At 51.0% G+C, this 17,631-nt stretch overlaps 1 protein-coding gene across 4 annotated transcripts in view; it reads right to left on the bottom strand.

The window, feature by feature from the left end:
• Positions 1-6: 6 nt before the first annotated feature.
• Positions 7-17,631, bottom strand: part of LOC106741613 (3-phosphoinositide-dependent protein kinase 1) — a 325,306-nt gene continuing 307,681 nt past the window's right edge. For 2 of the 4 annotated variants that reach the window (XM_014613805.1, XM_014613806.1), the window contains 3 exons: positions 4,422-4,667; positions 2,967-4,349; positions 7-2,873 (listed from right to left, as the gene is read on the bottom strand). In XM_014613805.1, coding sequence (XP_014469291.1) covers positions 2,763-2,873; positions 2,967-4,349; positions 4,422-4,667 — 1,740 coding nt within the window. In that variant the 3' untranslated portion in view covers positions 7-2,762. Of the gene's footprint in view, positions 2,874-2,966; positions 4,350-4,421; positions 4,755-14,548; positions 15,002-17,631 lie in introns of those variants that run through there. The other 2 variants (XM_014613807.1, XM_014613808.1) reach the window with 2 other exon arrangements.

The raw sequence follows: 17,631 nt of genomic DNA, 5'->3' as shown, positions 1-17,631 counted from the left end.
GGGGGGGGGTTGAATGTCTACCTAAAAACAGCTAGGTCTAACGACAATAGTTGACGTGTAATATAGAATATATATATAATATATATATGTACGCGGTAAAACGTAGTAACAACGCAGCGCAGTGATGACGATAATAGTAATAGTAAATAGGTAATAGTAATAGTTAATAGTACGATAGCGAGAGATAATAATATAAATAGTAAATATATAGTCGCAGTGTGGCGGTAGCGATAGTAACTAGTCTGTAATCTCTATACGAACGCCGCGTGGCGGTCCTGGCACGCACGCGCGATAATATATTACGAGGAGAACGCGAATAAATAATTCGAGGCAAATGTAACGAGGTAAGAATAAATAAACAATGCGCGAGGCCGTTCAATTAAATTACAGATATATATATATATATGTTTATATATATATAATGAGGAAAAGGAGGGGGTCAATGGATATGATCAGGTGGTTGCCGGGAAAGAAGGGGGCGGATGAAAAAGAAAAAACGAATGCTTGTTGTGATAATATGGACCGTCTCGGGACGCGGTATAATGTGTGTGAAGTAATGAACAGTAATCGTAATTTCACTAGACGCTAATAATAAATCATACCGATACAATCGCACTAGTAGTAGAGACCGCGGTAATTAACCAATCGACGAGATACGCACCTAAAACGAATCTCTACTAGCGCCTCTTAAAGCTATACGTACAACGGAAAAAAAAGAAGAAAAAAAAAGAAACGAGTCTCCATATATATTGCTATCTAGAGTTCTTCTTTTTCAGGCGTGTCTGCACATCTGCAGTAGTCTTTCTCACGGGAGGGGAAGAAACGAACAAGTCCGTCGTTCTCGCGCGCGCTCTCTCTGCGGTGCGCGCGTTTCCCCGTGCCCCGTTTGTTTTTTTTATTCCCGTTTCTCTCCACCGCTTAACTTTTGTACAAACGAACGTGCGGACGCCGAGTCGGGGGAGTCGAGAACAACAACCGAGGCCTCACCTCCGACGTCCTGCCACCTGTTTTGAATAATCACCGATCGCACGCTCGAGTCCGCGAGGGCCAGACGAGAAGCGAGGTGGAACTTAAGCGCGAAGAAAATGCCGTGGTAAGACAACGATATACTTCTTTTTTCTTTTCTACTTACGTATCTACTATGTTACAAGAGTGTTCTTGCGAAGCCTGCTCTTCGTGGAAACGCACTATATAATATTTACAGAGAATATTCACGAGAATGGAGGACGGGAGAAAACGAGGGTGAACCACGAGGGGGAATACTGTATATGTGAGTGTGTATTTGTGAACGTACATATATGCGTGTGTGTGTGTGTGTGTGTGTGTGTGTGTGCGCCACGAAGAGAGCAAAGATCGCCCGGAACATAGCGAGGTTCCGGGGAGCCTTTCCAGGCGACGCAACGAACGTTACATTAAAGCTGCAAAGTGATTCGTTATCCTCCATTGCATTTCTCGTGTATCGTTTTCCTTTCTTTTACTTCCTAACTAACCTCGACGCTACTACACGTAAATTGACTACTAAGTTACCGGCGGCGACTGGGCGCACTAAGAGAGAGAGAGAGAGAGAGAAAGTCGCCCGCTCGGTTTTTAATTCCGCCTAAATGTCACGTCGTCCGGCGTCGGTTTGTCGCGCCCGACGAATTTCACTATACGCTTAGGAATAAAGGTACTATTTAAGCGCCGTGCGACGCGGTCGCGCTCGAGGAAGACGCCTGGGCGGGAGGACCTTGCTATCTCTTCACCTTTTTTCCGGTTTTCCTTCTTTTCTCTCTCTAGGAGACTCGGCACGATCGCCGCTAACTTCATTTAGAAAGCCGATTTGTTGTTCGCAAAAGACGACAAAAAAAAGAAAAAAAAAAGAGAGAAAATTTGACGGTACCGTGAAGGTCCCGATTACACTTGGTATCGCGAGAATGGTAAACATGGGAATTTACGGGTGCGCGGACTTTATTTTCCTTTGCCCCAGGCGACCTCGATCTCACACATGCGCGTTACGTCACACGGCAGCAGCAGACGCTGCGCGCGAGTACAGCGCACAGCGTCGAAAAGAAGCCTTGGCTAAAAATTTCTCTAATCCTCCGTCCGTTTCCCTCTCCTACTTCCTTCCGCACGCGCGTCGTGCGATTCTCCCTTCTCGTTTTCTTTTCTCTCTCCAAAGGATCGACGAAATAAATAGCGAACGTAAGTAATAATAAGTCACCGCACGACGTTGGTTACTTCGACGGAGGGTTCGCAGTTTTCCGTTTTTTTCGCTTCTGCGGGAATTTACCTAACGAATTTGCCCTAAATTGTACAGAGTGCGCATTTCGGCGCGAGCAGTCTACTAACCTACTACTTTACACAGGGACGCGAGGGAAGGTAATAAATTGTTCGGGGTTAGTGCAAGAATTAAGTAAAAAATAAATAAGGGCAAGCGAGGATGTGTAATCAGATATAAAAAAGCTATGATTGGATAGAATGAAAATAATAATGAGAGAAGCATTGTTTGGGTGATACTTATTGGATTTTAGCTAATTAGATAGTTAATAAGAATGAATGCGTGTGGTTAAAGTAAAAGTCGTAAACCAAGTCCTGCCTTGGCGTGTAAGCTGAAGTAAATAAACATCTACTACTTTACACAATGAGCTAAGCTGGCGAACGATCGGATTTCGCCGTCTCCTCTTTCTCTCTCGTCCGATACAAACCGGCACAGCGATCGCCACTCGCGGACTTTGTTAATGTTGCTCGTTACGTTCCGTCTGTCAGATCACTCGTCCTCCTCTCTAAGCGGCGGTCTCCTGCAGGCCGTAATAGCGGACTCGCATCTCCTCGATAACTTTGCACCACTCCAATGCGAATCCCTCGGGATCTTCGAGATAGTAAGTCCTGTTTGGCTGCAAGCAGAGAGATTCGACATTTTCACATACCGCTATGGCGAAAGAACGGAAGGATGATTTGCGAAATGACAAAGAAGGTGGCCTGCTTACCGTATGGACGAAGAAAATCTTGAAATTCTTCGGCTCGACCCTCAGCTCGGGGCTCCAGGGTATCTCGCCCTTGAGCATGTTGCTGATGGGGTCGACGTAGTATAAGTGTGGTCCGGTGGTGAGCAAGAGCATTCTCCGCCTGGCGAAGAGGCCCTTCCTCTTGTTGACGAAACCCTGCTTCACAATGAGGTTGTTTTTCACGATCTCGCGCCACGGACTCGCGTGCTGCGACTCCATCCGTCTCCTGACCTCCTCCGGCGTCAGATTGACGATGTTGCCGTCGGTGTTGGTGCGCCGCCTCGGATTCTCCACGACTGCGGTTTTGCTGACGGGCTGGGCGGCGGCGTGCTGCTCCGCGCCGGTGCCAGTAGTGATATCGTCGTCCTCGTCAGTGTCCTCGCCGATGCCTAACCCGAGGAGTCTGGTGAGCTGCTTATCGTCGAGGCCGGGTTCAAGGTTATCTGGCACCCTGTACTGCGACCTAAGCTCCTCGTGCTCCGACGTGCCGGGTAGATACGGATAAATCGGCGGCGGTGTCTGCTCGTGGAGGGTCTCGAAGTCGACACCCTCGAAGAAGGGATGCGCCCTGATGCTGGGATAACCGGCGCCGTGCTCGTCCTGGGCGCCCAATCGTCCCGACGGCTCCAGGACCAGCAGCTGGCTGACGAGAGATCTCGCCAGCTCGCAGAAACCGTCCGGTATCTCGTACTCGAGTTTCAGGATCTTCTGGAATATCATGTACTCGCTCCTGGAACGGAAGGGTGGCAGACCGGCGACCATCTGGTAGACGATACAGCCCAGAGCCCAGAGATCGGACGACCTGCTCGCCTTTTTCTCAACCAGTAGCTCGGGTGACACGTACTGAGCGGTACCGACGAAGGAGCCTTTGCGTTCCCTGTATTGCTGCTGTTCCTCCTGCTGCTGTGCGTCGTCCGAGGCAGGATGCGTCATTACCGTCTCCGGGTCCTCCTTGAGGATCTTGGCGCTGCCGAAGTCGGTGATGAGCACGTGCATCTTCTCGTCTAGCAGGATGTTCTCCGGCTTGAGATCCCGGTGAATGATGCCGAGCCCGTGCAGGTACTCGAGACCGCGCAGGATCTCCGCCGAATAGAATTTGGTGCACTCGATGTCGAAGGAGCCCACCTTGTTGATGTAGGGCAGGAGCTCGCCGTTCTTAGCGTACGACAGGACAAAGTAGAGCCTCTCCATGTCCTGGAAGGTGCAGAACAGGCGCACGAACGAGTGTTTGGCACCCGCGAGCATGTTCAGCACCTCCTTCTCGCGCTTCACGTACTCGGTCTTCTTCTCCTTGATGATGTGACGCTTGTCGCATACCTTGATCGCGTACTCCTTGCTGCTGTGGATGTCCTTGGCAAGGTAAACCTGTGCGGGAAGAAGGCGTTTTAGTTTCGTTACGTTTCGTGCGAGATTCGCGCAAATTACAACGAGACTCACGGTGGAGAAGCTTCCCTCGCCGATCACCTTGCCGAAGATGAAGTCCTTCGGGGTACGCTTGTGCGTCGGTGGGTTGATGGTGGTGAGGGACGGGTTCGTGGTCGGTGGAACCCGGGGCGCCAAGGTGCTGGGCGGCGCTACCACACCGTTGGTCACGTCGTTCGTCGGTGGAGACATTTTGGACACCGGCCCCTCCACCGTTACTGCCGGCTGTGGCGAAACGGTAAGCGCCTGGTTCGCCACACGCTGCAACCGAAAGGCGGATCGTTTCAGATTCCACCGACCGGATGCAATCGACTCTGATGGTTTGCTAGCGCGCCGACAACGCACTCGCTACAAAAAAATCCAAAAAAAGGTTCGGTCAAACAAAAGGTTCTGTAAAACAAATACAAAATAAAAGGAGAAACATAAGTAAAACATAAAAGAAATGTCATGCGCGCTGCTTCATGTATCCGGATAAAGTTTGCGAAGAAGAACTTGCCGAGGTCATGTGCGGTCGAAAGACAATGGAAACGAAACCTTCGTTTCCGGAGGTATATTATTTTTTGAAATCTCTTTCTCGTCGCGACCAGACAGAGAAATCCGATAATTTTTCGGTTCTGACGCGCCGATCTCATCGAGGGAAATTCGAGACGTCAAGACGCGACCCGCGGCTTTCCCTCCCTTCCCGCTCGCGCCGCGCGCTCATTATCCTTTCCGCTCCGGAAGACGCGAGAGACGCTCACGCAGAGGAGGCACGAACTCCCGTGTCCGGCACTTAACTCCTCTCATCCGCCAACGGTCGTCCGGTACCAGGAAATCACGTACCGGAAGTGACGTCACCGCGACCGGCACGTGGTGGCGTCGTGCGCGGGTCGTCATGACGGCGGAGGAGACAGAGAGACGTTGACAATTGACTCTCTCTTTTTCTCTCCGGAGCGCCGCACGCGTTCGTGTCCGCGTTACACAAAAAGCGTAGAAGCGCATTCCTCATCATCGTCGTCGACGACAACGATGGCACACGCGTCCCACGCGCACCGCGAAGATCAAGGCTGCGCGGACCGAAGTCCAAAGTTTGCGAGGTTAATCGCGCGCGCGCTTTCATAAGCAGATCGTCCGTCCGTTATTTTCGCGCTCGCTCACGTAAACGCGCTCTGTCCTTCCACTTTTTTTCGCGATGCAAATCTCCTTCACACACACGCACACACGGCAGATCAATATCGAGGAATATTCTAATTTCGCCGAGAGTGCCGTTGGAGTCGTCTCTCCCACCGTGCGCGTGTTCGTACGCGCGCGCGCCACGCGGTTCCCGGCGATGAGAACTTCCTTTCAAGATCCTCCTCGTGGAAAAGGAGACTACACGATTTCGCTCACGACGACGTTAACAAGGCTGCGATGCAAAATCGAGGAACAGGAACGGCGACTTGAGAGCGAGACGCTTTCCATTTGCTGCCCGTTCCCCCTTGGGAGGAGAGGGGATTTTCTTCGTTACAACGGCGGAGATTATTGTTAGCTACCTCTCGAGACGTGGCGCGTAATTGCGACCCGTTCGAGATGCGTACGCTAAAACGCGAACCGGGCTCTCTCTCTCTCTCTCACGAGCGCACTCCGGTTTTCTTCTCTTTCTACTCCCGTCTCCTTCTTTTCTCGCGGCAGAAAAAGTTGCAAAGGGATCGGTAGCAGCGTAAAAGGCGTTGCAGCCGCGATACAGGTTGAGCAACAGATGTTCCAAGTGGAGTACCTGCTCGAGGCACGCCAGGGGGGTTGAAAGCGATTAAAAAAATACTGCTCTTCGTTTAGAGATATGAAATTCAATGGAGGGTCGCGCGCGTCGAGGGGCGAAGCCGAACCGACCGGTGAGAAGGCGCGTATTTCCGCCCAGAGGACGAGCGCGAGGCTCGCGAGGTTCCCGCGAAATAAACGCGCAGCCCTAATCGCCTCATTTCCGGCTCGAAGGACGATCGAGTTCAGCTCTCTCTCTCTCTTTCCTTCTTATTCTCGTCGCCCTCTCGGCTGTCGTTACCATTGCACTTCCGCCGAAAGACGAGACCCCGGAGAGCTTCGTACAAAAGGAGTCTCGCAACAGGTTTCCCGCCTTCCTCGATCGGCGGCAGGATGTGCGCGCGTCGCGCTTCTCCGTTGCGTATTATCCTCCCGTGTGGAAGAGATATCTTCGTCAGCGAAGATACATCAAAGAATACAGGGAAGCACGCCTTTTGAAGCAGAGAACGTACCGTAATTCCCGATCTGAAGTCTAACGACGGTCTCTTTGACGGATTTTTGAGATCGATCCTCCTTCGAGGAATGGAGAGAGAGATCAGTTACTTCTCGCTACTTTGTGATCTCCGATATTAATATTTTAACAAAGTGCAGTGCGCGCGCTTACGACTTTACATCGACTTTGCGTCAATGAGATTTTACTATTCAAATCGTATTCGGGGACTTTCAATCGTTTGCAAGCGGAAAGCCGCGCTCAACGTATTAATTAAAAAAAAGCCGACCTCCCCTCGCGCCCCCACCCACGAACACTTGTGTCGTGCGTAACGAACATGAAAAGAGAACTCCGAACGTCACCAAACTCATCCATATATTCTAGATTATATCCATATCATTAATCTCCCCGGGGATATCTTATCACTTAACAGGGCCAGATGATGACGCGAATAACCGGCGTGTGTTATTGCTCCGCGCTGCAAATCATGGGCGTGATGAATGACAACGGGCGGCGGCACGACTTTATGCACGGCTTGTTGAATCCATCTTTACGATTATTTGCGACAGCTGTTCGACGAGGAGAAACACGCCGGGCCGAGTCCTTAAACGATACGCAATAATAATTCAGACGACGGTCTGTCGCGTGAGAAGTGATATAACGAGGCGACGGATCGATAATTAGCTCTCCCTTCCTCTCTCTCTTTCTTTCTCGTGCGAGAGCGAAGTTAATCCCGATACTGCGGTGATGTTTTCGCAACTGTTCGCAACCGCGCTGCCGCGATTATCGGTGAGGCCGGGAACGATAATTTCGGTGGGAGTTTCATAAAAGTCGGCCGTAAAAAGCGCACGAACGCGACGCGGCAGGAGGAGAGGAGACGACGACTTTCCTTTCGCGTTGTACACGGAACCGTCGTCGTCGCAATTTTCGTCGTCGTCGCGCGAGCCGGTAACGCCGCCGATAAAAATAAACCGTAAAACCCCGCAAAAATCGTAAAAACCCGCCGCGGGTGGGACGGGCGCGTCCCGCGAAAAACACGCGGGCGGACGCGCGCGAGAGAACCGTTGTTTGTATAACGGCTGTGTGCAGGCGAATTAAGTTTTATCACTTCATCGAGCATTCGGGCTTTTATGATTGCCCGGTCCGCCGTAATGAAGCACTTCGCGTTTGTAGGGGACGACGCAACGAGGATGACGGCGAAACGAGACACGGTATTCCGACGTCGAATTTTTCCATACGGGCGGGAGCAGAGACGTTTATATTCAGGCTCCGAAGAAGCGAGAGCATTCCTCCCCCTCCTCGACGTAGCACGCAATTAAATATGCGGCGAAAAAGGGAGGAGGGAGGAAAGGGTGAAGGAAAGTTGCGCAATTAATAAGGGAGATGAAATTTACGGCAAATAGGAAACTCGTATATTATACATCCGGCGGTGGAGAATTTCTCCGAAGGACGAAAAGTAGTTTACGGTGTAACGAGTGAACGCGGAATGTTGATCAACGAATAAATATGAAATGTCCCGCGGGAATACTAATTAACTGCGACGATACTTCGATAGCGAGACAAGGCGGGACCCGCAAAGGCGGAATGAAATTGCCATCCGAGGAAGTGGCGGCGGATCAGCCGGGAGCAAACGAAATCTAATAAAAAATATCCGGTCGCGTTATATACGAGTATAACGGCGCTCGAATGAGGCGGGGGGAGCAACGGGAGGGGGAAATAAAACGGGCGAACGATAAAACGGGCCGGCGGCAAAAAGCCGCAGGTACGGTAAATAGCGGCGAGATAGGAGCGATAAATACGCAACGCCCCAATTTCGTGCCGCCACCTCCTCCTCCTCTCCCCCTTCCTCGTTGCTTTCTGTCGTCCATCGATCACTCTTTTACGGGAGGAAGAAGGAAGGAAGGGGACGAAGCCATCGAGACATCTTAGTAGTCGTAGTAATAGTAATGTACTCGGCGACACCCGTGCTATATTCAATGGAGAGAGCTAAGGTGATAAGAGCTATCGATGTCACCGAAAATCCACTCCGAATCGATCAAAGAGCACGCTCGCTCGCGCCGTTCGTTTAAATTTAGAACACGATCTAGCTTCATTTGGTCCCTCTATCTCGGCCGCTCTCCTTCTATCCATCTATCTCTTTCTCACCCTCTCTAATAGTATTCCGATCTTCATCTATAATCCAGAAAGGAACCGGAGACCTAAATAACACGGGGCCGATCGTCGAGCCGGGGGGTACTCGATCGTCTCTTCGCGGAGGGCGAAAACGCGCCTTCCACGACGGTGGGCCCTTTTCTTTCCTCTCTTTATCTACCTCTCTTTTCTCGTTCTTCTTCTTCCCAGGCCGGTTACGAGGCGGGCCCCACGGCGTCAACCATCCGTGTCAGGCCGTCGACCTCGCCGACGAGCGTTCGCCCGAGAATCACCGGCCCTACTCTCTCCGTCTTTCTCTCTTTCTCCGTCTCGCGCGCTCGCCTTGACTCGCCTTGCCCCGCTAGTTTATTTATTTGCTTATCTATTCCTCGCCGGCTGCCCCCCGTCAACCTCTGTTCCCCCTTCGCCACCCTTTACACACACTGTTCCCCGCGTGCCGACGCCGTCGTCGACGACGACGACGTCTAACCGACCACCACCGGCAGATACTGGGCGCTCCGCAAACGCAAAGCACCTCGCCTCGATTGTCAGATATCGAGACGAGGTGGGGACCGCAGAAATAATCGATACGCGGGCGACACGATCCGCCGTGGAATGACCTGGAAGATTTGCTTAGATCGTAGATAATGCGACCCGGAAAGAGAGAAAAAAGGAGTAAGAAAGAAAGAGAGGAGGAGATCGTGGTATTTGAAAAGCAATTGTCTATATTTGAATTTCGGTCGCGAGGCGCCGAAAGTCCGGGCCAGCTGCCGCCGAAAAAACGGGAATTTTACTTCGCGAAATGAATGATCCATCCTGCAACCATCGTCGAGTCACCCCAGTTCTGCGGGAGTAAAAGTATCCCGTGACGAAAATAATGTTCCACTTGAAAATAGCACCGCGCGCGTCGCGGACGAGTACTACCACTACTATCACTACCACTATCCGCTCCGTAAAATCCCGCGATGAAAAGGTTAAAGACTATTCTCGGATCGCGTCGATACGCGAATCTATTTCCGGCGACGGGCGCATAAAAGACGTGCGAAAAAGGAGCAGCGTGAGGAGAGAGAGAGACCGAGTGGTGAAAAAAAGAGATGAAAGGAGAGAAGAGAGAGAGGGTCGCAACGCAAGATCGACCGCTTTCCGGTACTCTTAGTATATCGCGCTCGAGTGCAAGTATGCGTGCGTGAGTATGCGCACTCCGAGCGCATATCCGCTACGCGTCCTTAGGGGCCTCGTCCCAGGACGAAATAAACTATCCTCGCATATCTCTACTCTGTCTCTCTCGCCCGCTCTCGCCTCCTTCCTCCCCCTCCCCCTTGCTGAATCACCCTGTACACACCACCACCACCACCCAGCGGCATTCCAACGGACATTCTAATTTTAGCCCCGCGCGTCTTCTCTCCCTCTCGCGCATTCTCCCGTCTTCTCTCTATCATCGTCTCTCTCTCTCTCCCTCTCTCTCTACCCTCCGCGCGTCTTATGGCGCTCCGTTCTCTCCCGGTACGCGGTTTTACCCGCCCCCTTCACCCCGCGGCTCCCTTTCCCTTCGCGGGCGGAGGACGAAGGGAGCGAAGGAGAACGACGCACTCTCTGTATACCCCACATCCCGCCGTCGTGTACTCCCTCCTTTTCGCCTTCGCCTCCTCCACCTCTTCTTCTCGTCGTTTCTGTCTCTCTTTCTCTTACTCTCTCTCGTTCTCTTTCACGCGAGCCGCTACTCTCGTTTTTGCCGCTCTCGCAGAAGGGACTACGCCTATTGGCGCAGGCGGCCAGCACTTTTGCCCGTGAATGAGATGTTTTGCATTCGCAGACGCTGAGAAACGTGTCGCGAGCGAGCGAGCGAGCGCGGCTAAATTGGATCACGCGCCGATGCCGACGCGCGAGGACGAGTAAAAGCGTTCGACGAAGAGAGAAAGAGAGAACGGAATTGAATAGAATACGGTTCGCTCGGCGTTCCAGTAGGGCACGAGCCTCCTCTCGTCGCAGGAAGATAGACTCGTGGAAAATAAATACACGAAAAGGCAAAATGAGGAGAACAAATTATGATCGGAAAAGCGAATATACGATTTGTTGTTTACAAGCGGGAGAGAGAGAGAAAGGGAGCAAGGAGAAATATTTATCAGGATAAATATTTCCCAAGCGAGTAAATGAAAGTACAAAGTATACGGTTATAATGAAACAATGCACTTATTATTATTATTAAAAAACGGACTCTCAAGTGTCGAAAAAAAAATAATGGTAAAATTATAAGATACGGCAGGGTCAGCAATATCGCGTTCGTGGCAGGAATAATGTAACGCCGCGACATTGCCTTGATATATTCGTATCGATCTTAGTGTTAATTGTTAACGTATGTGCCTATCGATAGATGAAATTACTTTTTCAATTGCACCTCGAAGCACCTTTGGTCTTTCTACAGACCATTGTTAGTGCCGTTTCTGTTGTTAAGGAAAATTATTCGTGAACAATGTAGGTGGACATGCAGGGTTTCGAAGGAAAAAAAAAAAGGGAAAATCGTGCCGTAATGCAAAAAGTTGTGTGAGAGCTCGAGGTCACAATTTCAACTACAAGAAAACGTCCTGAAAACTTTTCCGGAATTTTAGAAATCGTTTTAGAAAGGCAATACTTCGAAATGCTATTATCTTTAAAATAGGTACAAGAAGAAAACGTGTCGCAGTGCAACTTTCCCCAAAAATGGAGAAACCCTTTGGAAAAACACTGTGCCGAAACGCTCTTATCTTCGAAACCAGTATGAGCAGACAATGTTCTGGAAATACAATCCTGAGTGAAACTTTGAAAAATTCTTTTGTAATTTTAGTGTCGTGACTAATCTGGAGTTTAATTTTTTTTCGAAAGTCATTAAGACTGTACTATATCTCTTTTACTTTGTTAGCCTTTCAAGTGATTTTCCGTTATCCAGAAGATTTATTTCGGGACATTATCTCTTGGAATCCGGCTTTCAGGATTACTAAACCTTCGAGATATTGCAGTTCCTCGAGCTTCGAGATTACGATTTTTCGGGACTTTGCATGTCCACCAAGTCGGGGTAAAGCGTGATGTTAGACGCTCTATTCTAAGGTAAGTTACGACAGTCTTTCGTATTTAAGCCGTGTGTGTGTGTGTGTGTGCGTGTGCGAAACTGGACTCGAATTCAGGGCGAGTGAGATTTCGACAGAGCAACAGTCGACCTGTAGCAACATATTTCGACTTTGTTGCGATCTCCACCTCGATAACAGACGATGCGTTAGTCGTCCGAGAGAGATCTCGCCTGTCGGATCGAACGATACACACAAAGGACACACACGCACAAGCAACATCACACACTTGCCGCCGTACAAGGGGGACGGAAAATCAAGGCGCGCGGCAATAACGTTTCTAATGCTTGTATGTACCGTTATTGCCTTTATCGAAGGCGCCGTGCGTGCAACGTATGTATATACGTACGTATGATAGGTAAATTAGGTATTTGCGTATTAACGGAACTGCAACTTGCGAAATAGCAGGAAGAATCGGGCGAAAAAGGAAATACAGAGAGAGGGAGAAAAACCGTATATAATTATGTACAAGCAGATGGAGGACAAATGCGATATCCTTGAACAATGGCGGTGCGCCGCGACAGTTCCGCCAGCGGACGAGTTATAGAGATCGTTTTTCCGTTTGCATGCAACTCTCCCGAAGGCTCTCTCGATGCTCGCCGAGGAGTTTCCCCCGCTGCCGGGGACCAAGTTTCGAGGAATTATGCGCTACGTACGTGAGGCTTAATCCAAGGGTGGCCCCGGGCCACGCGTAGATCATAGTTTCCTCGCGTCGGTATTTGCGTTACGATACATTAATGGAAACATTATCTACCGTAACGTTCTTAGGCGGGTCTGTGTTTGCGTCGAAGCGTCAGCGAGGAGGAATTCCAAAGCGGCGCGAATTAAGATTTCGTATACTCTTCGGTATACTCTTTACCGATACATTTCTCACGCACATACATACACGACGAAGGGAAACCCCGCGCGCTCTTTCTCTCTTTCACTCTCTTTCTCTCCCGACGTCGAGATAACACATCCCCGACAAAGATCGAACTCCACGCCGCCGCCGAGACCTTTAAAGTGTTTGCTTTCACATGGTATATCGTATAAACAACCGGTCGTACCAAACATGTTTTTCGGTCGGGGACATCATCTCGGAGCGCGCGCTTATACCACATTCTCGTTTGCGGGCGTGACAGGATCTCGTAGCGCGCGCGATCACTCGCGGTTCACGTGCACACATCATCGACGACAACGACCTTACGACACCGCGCTTCCCGTAATCTCCAGCTCTCCTTTTATTTTCGGCCACCGTGGAGAGAGAGAGAGAGAGAATACGAGTCGTGTGTGCGGTAACTGATACTCCGAGTGCGACACGCGTGTTATCAGAGACGCCGAGAGGAATTCGCCAAATATAGCGGCGATCGGAACGGATTTCGATCGGCTGTCGAACCATACTATTATTAATCGGCAATTGCTCGAGAAACGCATGAATCTTTCGTGTCTCTTCGGATAATCTTCGACGTGAAGAATTGCCAATACCGATGCGCGCGTTTGGGCGGGAATAATTTAACGCGCTTCTCCGCCGAAAGTTACGATTTCTCGGAACAGATCGACACGATGTCGTAACGTGACGCTCTCTCTCTCTTTCATCGCTCGTTACTATTCGCCATATTATTCGCGACTTACGTCACACGCACGTTATTTGCTCGCACGCACCACGGAGGACGATCGAGAACGACAGGTTCCGCGAGTAATTTCGCAAAATAAGAGAAACAACCCGGCGATAACCGACGACACGGAGAGTGGACGAGAGATATCTGGCGTAAGTGCGCTCCGCGCGTATCCGTTCGAAATTAACTTGCGCCGCAACGCGGCGAACTGTAAACAACTTTCGAGCCGAGATTACGCCGCCGGTTTTTCGAGCCCGCCATCGGCCGAATTTATTTAAATTCGAGCGAGTGTAAATTATTCATGCCGCGAGGCGGTATATTAACCTCTCTCTCTCTCGCTTCCTCGTCGCCCGTTACTCACTTCATCGCGCTGCGTTTCCCCGCGTCTCGAAACGGACGGCGAGTCTCGCTCTCTCGCATCTGCTCCGTGAAATCGCGCTCGTAAACAACGCCATTCGAGGACGATCCCGAGAGATTACTACGCTTATCCGTCGATCTCTATGATAGAACTACAATACACTTCGCGAGCAACGAGTCCGCGGCCAACGTCGCGCAGCAAAATCGATATCTTCGCGATAAACGCGCTTCCCTCGGTTGGGCGCGATAACGCTCGGGTGTTTTCGCTCCGGCGTATTTTTGCGTGTTTGTGGGGTCGCGGAGTTTTCCCGCCAGTCTCACGGAGATCAGGACGACGATCTTCGCTCACGACTGTACAACAAACAGCCTCGTCATCGTCTCGCTCGCTTATTACAACGCGCGAATTCGTCGGGAGAGAAGGCGTCTCTATCTCGCGAGACGTATCTAACACGCTATTATCTACTCGCTCCTTCGCTCAAAACAACCGTGAACGAACGGCCGCTCCGACGCGGTTATATCGGAGCACCGCACATCCGATCGCGGCAAACGATCACTCTCGGGGACACACTCGATCATCCCGCACTTGCCCGCACTGTTATTATTGCGTACGCGAGTAAACCCCGGCTCTCTTCTCGCGATACACGGAGCGGATAGGCGCGCGAACCCTTCGATCGAGAGAGAAGGGCGACTACGCACGACGACGCTTATCTCTCTTTCGCTCGGTCTCATTTTTTCGGAGACGGTCGTCTCTCTTACCTTGAATAGTTTCTTAAGCCTCCGGTAGCCGCGATGTAATCGCGACACGTACTGCTTGTTGGAATCCAGTTTGATTGATTAAAGCCACAGTTGCGGGAACGAAGATGGAAAACCGAAACCGAAATGCGGGCGAAGAGCGGGATGAAGGAACTTTTTTGGACCGTGGATGGTGGCGGTTGTTGTAGGTTGGTGGTGGATACGATGGTGACGGATGGTGTACTCGAAAAGCGGATCTGTGTCGCGGCTGTACGATCTGATTACTGTCACGTCGTCGCCGATCACCGACTGCGTACTCTCGACGACGGTGTTGTTTCACGCGGGTCAGTCTCGAGTAGTACATATATATATGTGTGTGTATATATATATGTTATACCGTATATGTGCATGCGCGGGAACCGAAGAACGAAAAACACGTTCGTGGCCGTTTAAAGCCGTTCGCTTACTGAATCCGACGGTTGGCGTGTCCCGGCTGCTAACCCGCGCTTTCGCCCCCACCAGCGGTCGCCCGAATTGGCGGCAAGCTTCCCCTGCGCCCCACCCGTAGCCGACGGGCTCCCACCACTGCGGCGCTCCGCATCCGGGAACGATGGTGGGAAAACTTTTGTGAGAGAGAAGGAGAGAGCGAAGAGGACGGAGGGGTTTCCCCGCCACTACCATCACCACCGTCGCAGCGCAGCGCCGGTAATCTTACCGCGGATCGTAAAGCACGCTTACCCCTGCGGTCAAGTGCGAAAATTGCAACGAAAGCACCGGGACGCCTTCTCCTCGAGCCGCTTCCTCGCCGTTTCCCGCATTCCACGCCAACGGGCCGCTCGCTCGGAATGCGCTCTGCTACAGCACCGGCTTCGAGAATGAAAATTATACGAGAGCGTAGGCTCTCGTAGTAGCGCGAGATTAATGACCCCGATGAGGCGATGCGACGAACCGAAGATGATGATAATAAGCTACGAGATCCTCCAGCTTTCGTTCCATCGTCGATCGCGTCAGAAAGGGTACCTTCCTTCGCATTATCGATGGCAAACAGCGCCGACTGTTTGTCACCGTGGTTGATCGCCCGCGACGACTTTACGTTGCGATCTCGAGCGCCGGAGGGGAAATTGTGTGTGCGCGCGCGAACCAACGACCGTCTCTCTGCTCCGTAGTAGGGAGCGCGACGGTTTGGCGTGGAACGGTGGGAGAAACCAGGGAACCCCACGCACGGCGCATGTACCGGTCGCTCGGTGGGGGGGAGCCCTCAACCGACGGCGCCAGGATCGCCCTTCTCCGTCTTTCCTGCGTGCGGCGGAGCAACGCGACAGCGGCTCCTCGTCGTTGCACTCTCTTCGCCTTGGAAGGGAGAGCTGTGATCACACGCGCGCCGCAGTAGTACCCTCTCTCTTTCTCCCCATCTCGACTCGATGTGTTTGTTTGTTTATAGTCGCGTTCTGGGAAATACCCGATACGAGTAACGGAGTCTCGTACGCGCCGTGCAGCGCCGCCGCAGCGACGGCGGCGGCTTGCACTCCCATTCTGGAGTTGCATCCGTTCGGTACCGCCGCAGAGAGACTTTGTCCCGCCTGGAGCGGCCGCTTCAAACACCCGACTTCTCGAATGCCCTTTATTCTCGCCGCTTTTCCGGCACGGACGAATGACCGGAGGAATGCGTTGAATTCTTCCTGTGAGATCGTACACGTGTTCGGCACATGCTATACACGTGTGCATGCAGCGTTCAACAATAACGAAATTCGCAATAAGGATATCGAGTCTCTTGCGAATTGTCGTGTCGCGAGCTTACGAAGTTAGCAGCGAGACGCGGACCTTTGTGCGGCACGAGAAAACCACCGTCGTCATTTCATTGAGACGCAGTTTTCCTGGACAAATTCCTCGCGTGTTTGTATCCGGCGTGAAGCAATAATTGGAAATACTCGCCTCATATCTTTATCACCGATAATCCCCTCGATCTATTGTACAGTTATACTCCGGATCTCTCTCGGCTTTGTGCGTCCGTTTACAATTTATCAGTATAGACGGAGGGACGATCGAGTGCACGGTCACGATCGTAGATCATCGGCGATGTTGACGGCCGCGTTCCTTTCGCGCGAGTCTTTGCCAACGCGTCGATAGATAACTCCTTGACGAGCGAACGCGTATAGAATCGATTAGAGGCGCGCGTTATCGGACGTCTTTCTGAAAAGTAGTCCACCTGTAATCTCAGGAATGCACTACGTAAGCGCCCGCAATCCGCGCGGTGTACATAAGCCGCGCGCATGTATACGTGCACGTACACGCTCGTACGTCTATCTGCAAATCGCACGACAAACATTGTACAACGATGTTGTGTAATGACGCGTGGCACGGCGCCGCGTGACCCGCGCGTCAGGAGAACGCGATAATGATTAATTTAGGAGCGACGGCGCCGACGAGCACGTGCGAAATATCGAGTCCTGCGAAGGGCGCCGGGGGATTTTCACGGCAGCGCTTAAAAAACCGAACACTTTTACGACCGCTCCCCGCGCGTTTTTATGATATCATACCGCCTCTCCTCGGTCGCTAACGCAATCTTCGGGACTCCGTGTAAATCTCGCCGAAAGGGAACCGTCACGATCTTTCGTTTTCGTAACATCTCGATCTTCTCTTCCTCTCTTTCGTTCTTCGCGTCGTTAAACAAATATCACCGTGCTAACTAGCGACCTGGGCCGTTGCGCTAATCTAATCTGACGGGTTTTCCGTGGTTCGGCCGTGGTAAGGTAAAAATACCAATGTCCAGATATACGCCTATATCTGCACCGAGAAACTCATTTAGTCGGACAAAATTCTTGTTTGAATATGAGCAAAAAAATGTTTTGAGAAAATCAAAGTTCGGTTCTCTAAACCAAAGGTTACGTTCCTTGAAATAAAAATGAAAAACGTTTGATTCAGAGAAGCAAATTTTCGTTCTCAAAACGTTTGTTCGAGTTAATTAAATGATAATTTATCGATGTAAACCTGGACACTATTTCAGCCTTTAAATACAAACGTTTAAACTTTCAACATGGAATATATTTTTATACTAAATATACGTACATATATTCATGGTAAAAAGTTTCGATATTCGTAGTCAAAAC

The sequence above is a fragment of the Dinoponera quadriceps genome, unplaced genomic scaffold (genome assembly GCF_001313825.1).
Source record: "Dinoponera quadriceps isolate SergipeBrazil2010 unplaced genomic scaffold, ASM131382v1 scaffold586, whole genome shotgun sequence".
In the NCBI taxonomy this organism is placed as follows: domain Eukaryota; kingdom Metazoa; phylum Arthropoda; class Insecta; order Hymenoptera; family Formicidae; genus Dinoponera; species Dinoponera quadriceps.
Note: the sequence above shows the minus strand (reverse complement) of the source record. Positions and strands in the feature narration are given on the sequence as shown.